At 60.7% G+C, this 14370-nt stretch overlaps 1 protein-coding gene across 3 annotated transcripts in view; it reads right to left on the bottom strand.

Moving 5' to 3' along the window:
• Positions 1–14370, bottom strand: part of HMCN2 (hemicentin 2) — a 146214-nt gene that overhangs the window by 55721 nt on the left and 76123 nt on the right. For all 3 annotated transcript variants that reach the window (XR_006607453.1, XM_045082600.1, XM_045082601.1), the window contains exons 32-45: positions 12865–13146; positions 12101–12209; positions 11738–11907; positions 10760–10914; positions 10283–10379; positions 9728–9823; positions 8848–9024; positions 8198–8355; positions 7224–7347; positions 5522–5697; positions 4417–4513; positions 4138–4257; positions 2176–2337; positions 1192–1473 (exon numbers count right to left, since the gene is read on the bottom strand). Coding sequence is in view for 2 of the 3 variants with exons in the window: in XM_045082600.1 (XP_044938535.1) it covers positions 1192–1473; positions 2176–2337; positions 4138–4257; positions 4417–4513; positions 5522–5697; positions 7224–7347; positions 8198–8355; positions 8848–9024; positions 9728–9823; positions 10283–10379; positions 10760–10914; positions 11738–11907; positions 12101–12209; positions 12865–13146 (2205 nt within the window). In the remaining variant the exon portion in view is untranslated. The remainder of the gene's footprint in view (positions 1–1191; positions 1474–2175; positions 2338–4137; positions 4258–4416; positions 4514–5521; positions 5698–7223; positions 7348–8197; positions 8356–8847; positions 9025–9727; positions 9824–10282; positions 10380–10759; positions 10915–11737; positions 11908–12100; positions 12210–12864; positions 13147–14370) is intronic.

The raw sequence follows: 14370 nt of genomic DNA, 5'->3' as shown, positions 1-14370 counted from the left end.
CCACCCCCAGTCAGGGATGTCCCAGGAGCAGAAGTGACAAGACCAGATTGGCTCCCACTCAAGGGAGTGACTGGTGGCCACAGGCTGGGCTTTGGCTTCAGGCAAACACCTTGGACCTCAGTTTCCCCACCCAGTCCAAGGGAATGCTAGGAGGATTCTACAAGCACTTAGCACAGTGTCTATGCTGAGCAACAAGACAGGAGTGAGAGCCAGGGGTCTGCAGACACAACCCTGAATCCACACAGCAGAGGCGAGGGACACTTCTGCACTTTCTAAAGGATCCATTCCAAAAGGAAGCCACACTCTATCAGGCAGGGAGAAGTGGGCGAGGCCAGGGACCCCTGGGAGGTAGAGGGGGGAGGGAGCTGGCAGAGAGCATGATGATCCTTAAACCCAGCCTGAGCCACCTTATCTCTTAACACTTCTTGCCCCTACCCTGAAGCATACAGTTAGAGCTCAATCAAGGATTGGAATCAGGGGCACCTGGGTGGCTCCGTGGGTTAAAGCCTCTGCCTTCGGGCTCGGGTCATGATCCCAGGGTCCTGGGATCGAGCCCCACATCGAGCTCTCTGCTCAGTGGGAAGCCTGCTTCCTCCTCTCTCTCTCTCTCTGCCTACCTCTCTGCCTACTTGTGATCTCTGTCTGTCAAAGGAATAAATAAAATCTTAAAAAAAAAAAAAAAAAGATTGGACTCAGAAGACTGTTGCAGCTACCCTGAAAGTACCCTATCACCTCTCCAGGCTTCTGCAGAGTCTGTTCCCTCGGCCCTGCACACTGTTCCCCTCACCAGGGCACCTCGTTCATTCCTACTCAGCTTTTACATTTCAGCTAATGTAAAAGGAGGCTGCCCTGACTTCCCATGCCAGTGTCGGGGCTCTTCCTTGTGTTTCATGGGCCCGGGATCCCCCCGTGCCCCATCACATGAGTCATGCAGAACAGAGACTGCTGATTTCTCCAGGGCCAGGAAGGGAGTAGGGAACAGCAAGCAAGGAAGAGAAGGAGGGAAGAAACGAAGGCTATTTGGAGCCAGTCGTGACCCTGAGAGCAGTATTCAAGGCCTCCCCCAACAGCGGCCCCCTCCGTGGCCTGACTCCTGGGAGAACAAGCGGCTGTGCCTGTAGGCTGGGCTGGCCTTGCCCTCTCCGGTCGGCCCCACTCCCCGTCCCCCTCCAGCTCGCAGCCGGTCCTCACCCAGCACGGAGAGCATAAACCTCCTCTCGGCCCTTCCGGCCACGTTCTCGGCCACGCAGCTGTAGCGTCCGCTGTGGGCAGCCTGAGCCCCCTCCACGCGCAGCTTCTGACCGTGGTTCTGCAGCCGCAGGCCAGGCGCGGCCGTCAGCGGCCGGCCGTCCCGTTCCCACGTCACCTTGGGCGGGGGCTTCCCGGTGGCGTGGCACTGAAGGGTGGCCTCCCCATCCTGCACCACAGAGACCTGCGTGTGGGGCTCCTGGGGGCCAGCGATCTGAGGGGGAACTGAGGAGAAAGCCCGTGAGGGTGGGCCGCCACGGCCTCTGGGCACCAAGCCCTCCCCAAGATCCAGGCCCGCCCCTACGCAGGCCTCTGCGCCACCGGCCACTTGCTGGCTGTGTGATCTTCAGGTGGCCTCACCGCTCGGGGCACCCATGTCCCATCTCTATAATGGGGTCACGGCAGTGCCCTTGACCCCTCCCCCGCACCCTGGGCATCAAGGGCCAGACGCTGTTAGGAGGACAAGGTCACACAGCGCAGCCTGACCAACGGTGAGGGCGCTCCCTCCTCAGAAACCAGGGCCTTCCTGGAGCCTAAACAGTCACTGGGACCATTTGGGGTGCAGCAGGATAGCACAGGTGGGAGGCTGAGCGGGGCGCTTTCCAGTTTTATTTTCTAGAACGATTTTTACAAGGCTGCGTACCTAATTTCATCCTTGCTGGACTAGAGAATGTAGGAGCGTCACATACATTTTACATCGCTTTGTTTCCAAGGGTTTCAAGATACATTTGGTTTCTCTGGGCCAAGGGGGGCTGCTTGGGATCCTGTCGCCCCTCTCTCGTGCCGCTCACGAGCGGCAGCAAGCTGGCTGGGAGGGGCCAGCCGGCGCAGAGGGCACGGGACATTGTCTTCATTGCCACAGTTCCTGCCCCGCCCCCCACCTGCTGGCCCCTTCCCCCCAGTTCAGGCTGTCCCTGCCCCGCTCACCATGAACCTCCAGCAGCTGATCCTGGCTGCTATTTCCCGCCACGTTGCTGCACTCACAGGTGTACGTGCCATCCTGGGCCTGCTGGGCCTGTCCCAGGTACAGGAGCCGCCCCACAGCCGACACCTGCTCGAGGCTGTTCCCCTCCCCTGGCAGGGGCCGCCCTGGATGCAGAGAGAAAGAAGCCTCTGGTCCTTCCACCCAAAAGCTCACCCTCCCCTCCCCGGTCCTGGCCAACTCTTGCTCAGGCCTTCAGGTGTTCGCTTCCACGTTCCCCTCGACCAGGAAGTCTTCCCGGAGTGACAGAGCTGTTCCGGCACACCCTCTGAGCTCCCACAACCCCCAGGCTTCTCCTCAGTGCAGAGCTGCCTGCAGATCAGTGTCCCGTCTGAATTCCAGCCCAGCCTAGGCCTCCAGGGGGGCCGACCCTGCCTCACCCTCCCTGGGATCCTTAGGGGCTCCTTGGGTCCAGACACGTAGTCGGGCTCAATGAAGGCGACGGAAGGCTCCATCCGTCCAGCTGCAGCGAGCTGGGGAGGGACAGCAAGCTGCTTCCCCTTAGCTTTTCTCTGTCCACGTTCTCTCCCCTGCTGGCTTGCCTTGCTGCGCCCAGGCGGATCCCTAGCCAGCTCTCTCCTCCAGCTCCAGACCCCTCCCCCTGACTGCCCACTTGACCTCTCACAGGGTGTCTAACAGAGGCTTCCAAATTAACAAGCCCCAAACTCCAGGTCTGCCCCCAGACCTGCCCCCCAGTCTCTCCCTCTCGGTGATGATGACACCCCTTCTCCTGACTCTCAGACCAAAACCTCTCGTTACCCTGACTCCTCCTTCTTGCTTTCCATCCGAGCCGGCAGGAAATCTGCCAGCACTGCCCTCAAAACGCAGCCAGACTCTGGAGCCCTCGCACCCCGCCACGGCTACCCGCCTGCTCTAGGCGGTCAGGATCTCCCACCTGGAACCCTGCACCAAGCCTCTCCTGGGCCATCCTTGCTCTATGGTGTGTTCTCAGCACGGCCGGCAGGGTAGATTTGCTAGAGTCTACACAGGATTGTGTCGCGTCTCCATCCAGAGCCTTCACAGCAGCCCCATCCCTCGCCAGGTAAAAGTCAAGATCGCTACAGTGGCCTCCCGCGCAGCCCCCGTCACTCTGGTGACCATCTCTGGTTACCTGTCTCTTGCTGACTTGGCTCCAGCCCCTTCCCTCTTTGCCTGTTCTTCAAACTTGCTAGGCCTATTCCTGCTCCAGGACCTTTGCACCTGCTCATACCTCTGCCTAAAATGTTTTTCCTTATAATACTCTCATGCTCATCCCTCCCTAACCTTCTCCAGTTTTGCTTGGCGAAGCACCCCTGGCCACCCAGCCTGATATTGCAAACATCCTCTCCCTCTTCTGCTTTTATTTTCCTCCACAGATCACACTTTCCATCAAAGTTATGCACTAACTCTCTGTTTATTATCTGACTACCCCAATCCACCACCCTATCTCCAATGCTCAGAAGGGGCCCTGGCACAAAGAGGCTCTCAGTAAATATCGGTTAAATGAATGAATCCCAAATATTTGTGGAGCTATTATCTTGTACCAGGTGCTGGCCTGGAACTCAGACAGTGCCCCACGGGACTCAGACTCCTGGGACAGCAGACACTGAAGGACTGAGATGGCTACATGACAGGTTAACACAGAGGGGCCGTGTCCAGGAGGCCCTGCCCTGGCCTGGGGTGGGGGCCGGGGAGGGCTTTCTGGAATGACCCATCCAACTCCCCCTGGCTGGGAAGCAGCTGGGGCCCCTGGCAGACTCGGGGACTGAGCAGACAGGGGCTGAAGGCAGCATCTCTTCCCTAACTAGCATCCTTACCCCCCAGTGCCATAAGCCCCCCATCTCCAGCTCAGTTAATCTGGGGGTTGGGGCACCAAGCGAGGGCCAAGGGACACTGAGGGCAGGGCTGGGCGAGGGAAGCAATCCTACCGTCCTTCTTCCAGGTGATCTTGGGGAAAGGGATGCCCCGACATTCACAGGACAGCCTGGTGGGTTGCCCCTCGGTCACGGTCAGGGTGCGGGGCTCCCTTGAGGGGAACGCAGGAGGCACTGAGGAAGAACAGAAGAACAGGGAGAGACGTGGGTGAGTAGTGGGCTGGAAAGGGAGAGGGACGGACAGTGGAGAAAGCCTGTGTCCTGGAGCCACTGAGGCAGCATCCCCTCAGGGGGCCGGGGGAGGGAGCCCAGGCCAGCCCCCGAGACCCTCACCCCAGACGTTCAGGTTGTAGTGCTTCTCCGAGCGGCCCGCCTGGTTCAGTGCCTCACAGGTGTAGCGGCCTGCGTCCCCCAACTCCGCTCGGCTCACCTGGCAAGAGCAAGGAGGACCCATTGGCGGGGGCGGCACGGAGGCGGGGTTACCCCTAGACAGACTGTGTGACCTTGGGCAGGTCACTTCACCTGACTGCACTCACCCCTCCCCCTCCTGGAACCCGGGGCGGTGACAGCACCTCTCCCCTCTACTGCACCTGACGTTTCCAGAAGCCACGGCTTGTGGTGGCCTGATGTGGGCCGGGCCCGTGGAATGGGTTCCCCAGCCCTGCCAGCCTCACCCCCATTTCATTTCCACGCCCGGCCCTGCTAAGGACGATGGGCACACGCTGGGCCAGCCCCTCTCCCGCCTTTAACCAGCTCCCGGCCTCTTTGGAGAGTCCCACCGGAGAGAGCAGAAGGGGAGCTGGGGAATGAGGGGGGCAGGAGATCCTGCCCTCAGAGGCCAGATCCTGACGGAGGGGGTGTGAGGAAGCCAGCCTGGGCGTTCGCAGGGGAGGGAGGGCACACGGTCCGGGCGGCGGAAACCAAATCGAGGTGCTCAGAGTTGGGACCGATCGCGTCTCACAAGGTAGAGGGGATGATCACATCCCCCCGCCCCAGCTGACATGGACCAGCTGTCCTAGGGGCCGGCTTTCATTTTAGAAGAATCCCAGCCACCCCAGGAGAAAGGTGGCAAGGCGCGTACAGGTGACGGACCTGAGGCCCGTGTGGTCAGGACATTGCCTAAGGTGGCACGGCCAGGAGGCAGTGGGGCTGAAATGCAACTCCAGGCTGACCCAGAGTCCCTGACTCTCACCCCCCCTTCCCTCGCTGGGCCAGGGGCCCGAGGAAGGGCTCTAACGCCCAAAGGCCCGGAGGCCTCTGAACAAGGAACGAAAACAGGTGGCAAGAGAAAGGCTCAGCTTTGTGGGGACTGTGGGAGGCCCTGCAGCGGCTTCTGACCAGGTCTGGAGAGTGTACCCTGGGCCCTGGGTCATACAGAGCTGAACTACCCTTGTCGGGGGCCCCCGCAGGCCCGCCGGCATCCCAAGAGGCCACCCACCTCCAACAGGGCCTTGTCTGCAGAGAGGTGGACGCCGGGCCGCGGCTCCAGGGGGCGGCCATCCTTCCTCCAGCTCAGCACGGGAGGGGGCACGGCTTGGCTCTGGCACTCCAGGGTCACGGACTCGTTGGCCACGACGGACACGTTCAGCTCTTCCCCGAGGATGCTTGGGGGCGCTATGGCGGGAGCGGGAGAGGAGGCTCAGGGGTGTGGGTGGAACCGGGGTCAACACCAGCGGGTGGGGAGTCCGCGTTAGGAGGGGGTCCCCGCCTTGAGCTGTTGGCCCCTTATCCTCCCCTCCAGGCCCTTCCCAGTCCTGCTCCAAGAGGAGGCCCCCAGATCTGAACAGTCTGGTGGTTCGTAGCAAGGTCAATATCCCGCGTGCGATTTTGTGCGTTAGCGACACGAGACGTCACCGCCGAGGGAAAGTGGGCAAAGGGGACCCAGGATCTCTCTGTATTAATTCTTACAGCTGCATGTGAATTCACCTGTGAACTTACAATTATCTCAACATTTTTTTTTTTTAGAGCTACAACATCTTTATTTATTTAAGTTTTTTTGAAAAGCAGATCCCTGAGGCACCTTTTCCCCCAGTGCAAAAATAATCAGAGAGGTGTGGCAGTTAGGAAGGCCGGGTCTGGCGTCAGAGCTCCTGGGCTGGAGTCCTGTGTCTACCACTCAGGCACTGTGTGAGGCCCTGTGTGAGGCCTCTCGGGGCCTCGATTCCCTCATCTGTAAAGAAAGTACCCACCTCACAGGGGCTCTGTGAGATTAAACATAGTGAGAACTTGGGCACCCAATCCCTGTTAACTCTCACTCCAGCAAAGGGAAAGAGCTAGAGTGGACAGCTTCCTCATCCCCTCATCACCCAAGGCTCTATGTTTCCCAGAGTTCTCAAACACTCGACAAACTCTCCGCAAAATCTCGTAAGAGGGATTGTTAAAACAGCAGTGGACTGTAACTGTGTGGTTTGTGAGGGCAGTGAATCCCATGAGGCCCTCTAAAGCGGGTGCTATCTTCACGCCATTTCACAGATGAGGAAAGGGAGGCTCTGGGGCGCCTGGGCGGCTCACTCGGTTAGGCATCCGACTCTTGATTTCAGCTCAGGTCATGATCTCAGGGTTGTGGGACCGAGCCCTGCATCAGGCTCTGCACTCAACAGGGGGTCTGCTTGTCCCTCTCCTTCTGCTCCTCCCCCTGCTTGCTCTCTATCTCTTAAATAAATAAATAAAATCTTAAAATAAAAAAAGAAAGAAAGAAAGGGAGGCTCCGAGAAGCAGAGTGAGTGGCCCACGCTCACAGAGCTAGGAAGCGACAGAGGCAGGATTTGAACCCCACGTCCAAGACCCTCATGAGCTCCAAACACGCACCCGACTGCCTTTCCAGAATGGAATTACCCCCTTTGACCTAGGACAGTGAGGACATCTGATTCCTGATGAGGCTCAGTGCTCTTCCTGCCACGTCTCCCTCTGCCTGCTCCCTGAACACACGGACGGAGCTCCTGGCTGTGCGGCCGCCTGCCCGCCCGCCCACGATGGGGGAGCTCCCCTCCACCTGACCCCCAGTGAGGGCAGCCACAACCTCAGGCTGGTGCCTCCTACATCCAACAGCCCCTCGCTTTCCGGATGAGGTGGGGGTGCCCCCAGCCCCAGCTTCTTGAGCCACTGGCCTGGACTAGACAGCACCCGAGCCTGAGACTTACTGTGGACAAAGAGCACGACGTCCCTGCGGTCCTCGCCCACCGCACTCACGGCCACGCAGGAGTAGCTGCCAGAGTCCGAGGCCCGGGCACTGGCCAGGGTGAGGACCCGGCCCCCGGGGAAGACCTGCGACCCCAGAAGGAAGCCAACGTGAGCTTGGGAACCTCTGGGAGCAGCACCCACACCAGCCCTAGTGGGGTCCAGACCCCAGAGCTGCCCCAGGTGCCGGGGAACCTGGAACTGTGCCCAGACCTTGAGTCTGCTGCTGGCCGGTAGGCAAATGACATCAGTACCCCAGAAGAGTCCTCTAGCACAGGGCTACAGCTAGTGAGCCCCTGAAACGGGGCTGAACCCCAAGGATAAAATATACACACAATAGACTTCAAGAGCCAGGACACAAAGAAAGATGTAAAATATCTTGATAATTTCTATATTCGTCATATGATGAAGAGATTTTTGGATAGTTTGGGTTAACTAAAATATGTCATTGAAGTTGGTTTCATTTCTTTTTACTTATTTGAATGTGGCTACTGCAAAATTTAAAATTACATATATGGACGGCTCGGGGCGCCTGGGTAGCTCAGTGGTTCCGGCTCTTGGTTCTCTTGGTTCCGGCTCAGGTCATGATCTTGGGGTCATGGGATCGAGCCCCGCATCGGGCTCCGTGCTCAGCCAAGGAGTCTGCTTGAGACTTTCTCTCCCTCTGCCCCTCCTCCCCATGCATGCTGTCTCTCAAATAAACAAATCAATCTTTTTACAAGTTACATATAGAGCTCGCGTTGGGGGCGTGCGTTGTTTCTGAAGACCGCGAGGCTCTCGGCGCGCCTCCCTTCGGCAGCTCTGCTTCCTCCCTCGGGGGAACCATCCTTGGCGGCTCCTGCTTCTCCCTCACCTTGGAGCTCCCCGGGCCCGACTCTGCTCCTAGCGACCCAGTGAGGCACCAGGTAGGAGAGCGAGGGCTGCCCAGCCTGCTGACCTGGAGGCCTGAGGCCCCTGCAGTGGACACGGGGTTTCCATCCTTCAGCCACATCAGCGTGGGGCTGGGGGTTCCGGTGGCATCACAGGTCAGCCGGACCGGGGCGTTGAGCAGGACGGGGCCCGGCAGGCTGGGCGGCAACGTGATCCGTGGAGGCACTGCGGGGTGGGGGTGACACAAGGCACAGGGTGAGCCCCTGGCTGGGGCACCCCACGGGACACACAGCCTCAAAGAACAGTGCAGGGACTGCCACTCCCAACATGGGTACATCACTCTATAGCTCTCAGGGTGCTCATCTCTTCCCTATAATACCACCATGAGGCTTCTACAGATGGGAAATGACCTTCTGCCCAAGGCTAACCAGCTAGAAAGGGACAGAAGCAGCACTTGAACTTGGGTCTTCTGGTCAGCACGAGGTGGTTATTACGGGGATGGCATGGGGTAACCAGGCTGAGGATCCCTGGGCAGAACTGATGGACGGATGATTGATGGGTGGATAGAGAGACAAGGGATAAATGGATGGATGGAAGGACGGACAGATGATGGGTGGATGGATGGAAGGTTGAATGGATGGACGGACAGACTGACAGACAAATGGACGGAAGGACGGCTTTCAGGACAAGGACCCCTGCAGTCCCAGGGCAGCTCACCGTTGACCCGTAGCCCATACCGCAGCTCTGTGCTTCCTGCCACGTTGGTTGCCACACAGCGGTAGCTCCCAGCATCAGAAACTCGTGCCCGCTCAATGTGGAGAGCTCTGCCATCCGCCGACACCGTCACTCCCTTCCGGGCAGAGACGGGCTGGCGGCCCTTGAACCAGGAGGTATCTGGGGGAGAGAAGAGAGACACAAGCGCTGCGACCAGCCCTTTAGACTGTGCCCGGATAACGAGCACCCACAGAAGGCTGCCCGGGCGGGCCACAAGGCAAGCCGGAGTTCTCCAGGGAGGAGGGCAGAGCTGTCTGGGACAGGACACGGGCAAGGGGGAAGTTCCACGGGATGGAGCCTGGGGCAGCCAGGAGCCAGGAGAGTCATAAGCCAGCCCGACGCCCTCACTCCTCTCCCTGCTAGGAAACCACGAGGGAGACCTTGAGAGGGAAACATGGTGCACCCCAAATCAGCGCCCTTGTAGGCCTGGGCCGATGGAGCCGCAGCTTCCTGACGTCCTGCCGGCGCCCACCCTGTCTCACACCCAGCCCTGAGCTCCTGGTCTTTCCCCAGCTGCCGTTCTAGAGAAGAGCCCCAGACAACAGCTCAGACAGCTGGCCCAGGGCAGTCCTGTGCAGTTGCAAACTCTGAACAGAAGCCCCCGCACATTTGCTTCAGACACCAGTGCATGTGCTCTGGACCCTGGCGGTGACCGGCGTATTGACATGGAAGAGAGCAAAATTGGGGAAATAGGGGGAAAGCCGCCTGAATGCTTGCGGTTCTGTCCACAGCCCAAGTGGAGCCTGGGGCACCAGCCAGCCTCATTGGATGGGGAGCTGGGCCCAGCTTGGGGATGGCTTTCAGCCCAGAGGAGGGGTCTTACCAGGAGGGGGCACGCCCGAAGCCAGACACTCCAAGGTTACTGAGGCATTTTCCAGCACTGCCTTGTTCAGCGGGCCCGGCTCAATGTTGGGGGGCACTAGGGGAGACAAGGAGAGCCCCATCTTTGGTGGATGTGGCCTCGGGGGAACTCCTCCCAGCCACCCCTGGTGTCCCTCCCTGGCCTTCCCAAAGGGTCTGGGCAATAAAAGCCCCAGATGGCTCATGTCCCCTGAGGGAGGAACCCTGCTCCTAAACCCGCACAAGAACAAAGACAGTGGGCTACAATCTTTATGGCAGGGACCCAATGGGGACAGCCCCAGCGCCCAGCACCGTGGGGACCGCCAACAGCCGGCTTGATGGAAATGGACACTTCCAGGGATTTGCCCACTCAGGAGGACATCAACGAACCCAAGAATGAATAACACAAGCAAAGGTTAAGTCTGAAGGCAGACAAGGACATGCTGTTTTTAAAAATCCCTTTCCCCGCCCCCGACCCCCCAGGGCAGCCCCAGGGGCCCTCGCAGGATCACCCACCACCCAGCACCCTTGTCCTCACCCAACACCTTGAGAGCCACGTCCCTTTTGCTCTCGCCGGCCAGGCTAGTGGCGGCACAAGTGTAGAAGCCTTCATCGTTCAGGTCCACCTTCTCGATCTGCCGGCGGGGGAGGGATGAGAGAGTGTGGCGTGGGGACACGGAGCCCCACACTGGACGGTGGTCAGACGGATGCTGGGACATGGGGCGCAGCCGGGTGGCTGCAGACCCCAGGAGTGGGAGAAAGGAGTCGGGGGGACAGTTCGGCTCTGGGGGTGGAGTTCTAGACGCTGCATTCGGATTCCGGGGGTGCTTCCCGTCTCCCCCAGATCCCTCGGGTACTGAAGCCATCTAGGACCCCCTCTCCTCCTCAGGCCCACCACCCAGCGCTCATCCTGCCCCCAGGCTACCAGGGCCCCCCTCAGGGTCACCAGGACCTCTAAAAAGTGACCCCTCCACCTGTGTTCTTGCCCCACCAGCCCTGGGGTCCTTGAACGTACCTGCAGTTTCCCCCCCGAGGCTGCCAGGGCCACCCCATCCTTCCACCAGCGGAGACTTGGGGTGGGCACCCCAGTCCCCACACACTGGAGGGTCACAGGCTGCAGGAAAGGGACTGTGATATTGTCGCCCCCAACGATGGTTGCCAGTGGGAGCTCTGGGCAGGGGGAGAGGCAGGGAGAGCCCAGGTCAGGATCAGGACGGGTGCAGTGAGCACCCAGACTTCCCCTCACTGCCCGGGGGTAGCGAACATCCTCACAGGGCCAGCCTCTGGCCTCTGTCCACTCAATTCAACAGACGCCTGGCTTGGGGGAGAGCACCAGACCAGGAGTCAGCAGAGCAGGTCTTCCCCTTTAAAATTCTCCTGCCCATCCACCCACTCATCCATGTGTGCCTCGAGCCTCTATTCTGCACCAGGGACTACAGTGCCGCCTTCCCAGAGCTCCCAGAGCTGGGCAGGGGACATGGACAACACAATAGGCCATTTTATAACACAGCAGGTGGCACGTTAGGCAGGGCAGATCAGAAGCACACTGGGATCTGGGAGAGCTTCCTGGAGGAAGGGGTGTTTGAAGATAGACCTAAAAGAAAGCGGGGAAGCTAGGCCAGCAAAGAGGAAGAAGGAGACTACTCCAGGCGGAGGACAGACTTCTCTGCAGGCTTGGAGGTGAGAAAGCTGATGTATTTAAAGAATTGACTGAAGTTCAACGGGGTCCGCGGGAAGAGAGCGAGCGGAGAGGGCGGGCTGGGGAGGGGAGTGAGGGCCTGTGGACAGGACACGTGACACACAGGGAAGCGGCCGAGGCCCACCTCTTACACGTGTGTCTCTTTGGGGAGCCGGAAAGCCATGCCTAGAAACGCCGTCTAGAGAAGCCAAGCCCGGGCCCCTCCCTCACCCGCCAGGCCGCCAAGGGCACGGATGTTTGCGGCCGTCAGGCCCTGCCCGCCCCCAGCATCTCAGGCGGCCCCCGCCCCCTCACCGTGCACCGACAGCTCCACTTCAGCCCCAGCGGTGCCCGCCTCGTTGGTGGCCTGGCAGGCGAAGAGGCCGGCGTGGCCCAGTTCCACGTGGCTGATACGCAGCATGGCCCCCTGTGAGGTTACCCGCACCCCAGGCAGCTCCTCGGCTGGGCGGCCGTTCTGCAGCCACCTGGGGGGGGGGTGGGGAGGGGAACGTGTCGCTCGGCCTGGGGCCAGGGAGGGCAGGGCGGGCAGGATCTCCCCGGCTCTGTGGCCTCCCTCATACCGCCTGGCAGGGGGTGCCTCCCATCCCCACCGACCCCGCAGCGTGCGGCCTCTGCCTGCCCGCACCCCAGCCCTGGCCTCCACCGCCCCATACGCACTGCAGAGTAGGCACGGGGGAGCCTGAGGCCTGGCAGAACAGTTCCAGGGGCTGTCCCACGAGGGCGGTCACCTGACCCGAGCCGTCAGCCACCAGGAGCTGTGGGGGCACTGGAGGGCAGGGCCCAGCATTGAGAGTTTGGGGCTGGGCAAACCCAGGTCCCCAGCGCCTTCCAAGCAAGACCCAGACCTCTCACCCTTCAAGGCCCCCAGGAGGCCTTCTGGGACCACGGGGTGAGTGGCCCTTCTGGTCTCCCCACAGGCTTAGCCTGCTCATTGAATGTCTGTCTCGCCACCAGACCGAGGTCTCAGGAGTCTCGTCTGCCTTGTTCTCTGCTTTGTCTCCAATACCTCGTGGGCCTGGCCCAGAGGCAATGCCTGAGAGACGTCGGTTAAATGGAAGCAAACAGGCAAAGGCCCATCTCACCCGGGAACCAGAGCCCACACAGCCCAGCTCTGGGCCTCAGGGAGTCCAAAGTCTGGCCCGTTGACCACGAGCATCTGGGAGCAGAGTAGGGTCCCGTCCAAAGCAACCTTGCTCGGGATCCCTGAGCAGGAAGTATGATCCTGGGGCTCAACCCCGCCCCCTCAGAGCTCTGTGGGACCTCCAGCCCAGGTCTGTGTGTTCGTCTGTCCCTAGCAATACGGGGATGCTGGGCCTTCACCACCCCGCATCCCCCAGGGGCGGCAGGCCCCCCCACACAGTGGGTATAGAAGAGCGGTCCGCAGCCCGGGTGACTCAGGGGGGGGACAGTCCCCAGCGCACCTTGTACTTCCACGGAATACTGCAGCACGGCCTCCCCAGCGGGGCTGCTGGCCACGCAGCTGTAGGGGCCTCCGGACGCCTCCCCCAGGCGCTCCAGGCTCAGCACGCTGCCTCCCGCCTCCAGCCACGTCTCGTTGCTCTCTGCCACGGGCAGCCCCTCGCGGTGCCAGGAGAGGGTGGGGGGTGGGTGGCCTCGGGCCACACACTCCAGCGCCAAGGGCCTCCCAGCCACGGCCTTCACCACACGAGGCTCCCCTCCAGCACCCTCGATGGTGGGTGGGACTAGGGAAGAAGCAGGGGGCTGCTCAGGGACCAGAGGGGGACACCTGTCTGCTCTCCGTCCAGCAGGCCGGCGTAAGCCCCTTGCTGACTGACCTCCCATGGACCACCTGCTCCCCGGCCCTGGCTGGAAGTGTTCTCTCCCTCCCTCTGCCCCGGGCCACATCCCTCCCCCAACACGGCTTGCCTCTTCTCTCCAACCCTGCCACCCTGCGAGCTCCCCGAGAGCAGAACAAGAGCACGTCTGTGCACGCCTCCGTGGCTGCACACAGTAGGTCTCTATTTCCGTGGAACTCAAAACCACGGGCACCCCAGGGCCCGAGACTAGCACCGCTGCTCCTTCAGGCCCCTTCCCTGGTCTGAGGAAGTGGATGCCGGGGGGCAGGCCAAGTCCAGAGGGTCTTTTGGGGCTCAGCCCTCAATGGCCATGGGCACAGCCGGAAGGGGGACTTCTATCTTCCCCCTGGAGGGGTTGCAGAGACCACAGAGCCCTCACCAGGAGCCATGGGGACACGACTGCCTGGAATGAGACTCTACGTCTTGTTACAAGCCCCTTCGAAAATTGTAGGAAAATGCATTTCCAGGAGGTCCTCTGATCCCCAAGTGACAGTCCCCGAGACAGCAGCTGGGCGGGTCCTCAGCAGCTGCTGGTGAACCCCGCGCAGCCCAACTTCCCTTCGGGGTCCCCGTGGCCCGGCCCCCAAGCCCTCCACACCTTCAGGGGCCAGAGCTGCAGAGCTGGGTCCTCTCCAGGGGCTGGGATGATCGCATCAGCCTGCATTCTGGGTCTCAGACCCCATGCCTGCCCACTTACACTCAGTTCCCCTCACCCCCGCTCAGAGCCCAGCCCTCCCCAGATGGGTCTACACCCAGGTCAACAGCACAAGATACACAGTCAGACCCCCCCTGTCCGCACACCGTGAACAGGTCGCATCACCTCCTAGCAAGTGACCCTCAGCCAGCCTCTCCTCCCCGCTACCCCCGGAACCCCCTGCGCTCCTGGATAAGTAAGTGTGAGACAGGGAGACAAGAGCCCAGCGGCCCTGAACCCTGATGAAATGAGCTGATGCTGTGAAAAGCCCCAGGGGCCCCAGCTCACAGTAAGTGATTAACGAAGAGTGGTTAATTATTCATTGAAGAGCAGTGAAAAGCTGTACCCCCAGAAGGAAACATGAATTTTCCGCTTGGCTCTGCCTGGGCCCCCCAGACAGGCCTTCCCTACTCTGG

Source organism: Mustela putorius, unplaced genomic scaffold (assembly GCF_011764305.1).
Source record: "Mustela putorius furo isolate JIRA1106 unplaced genomic scaffold, ASM1176430v1.1 tig00000596_pilon_pilon_pilon, whole genome shotgun sequence".
NCBI lineage: Eukaryota > Metazoa > Chordata > Mammalia > Carnivora > Mustelidae > Mustela > Mustela putorius.
The sequence above is the reverse complement of the archived record's forward strand: the minus strand, read 5'-3'. Positions and strand labels throughout refer to the sequence as shown.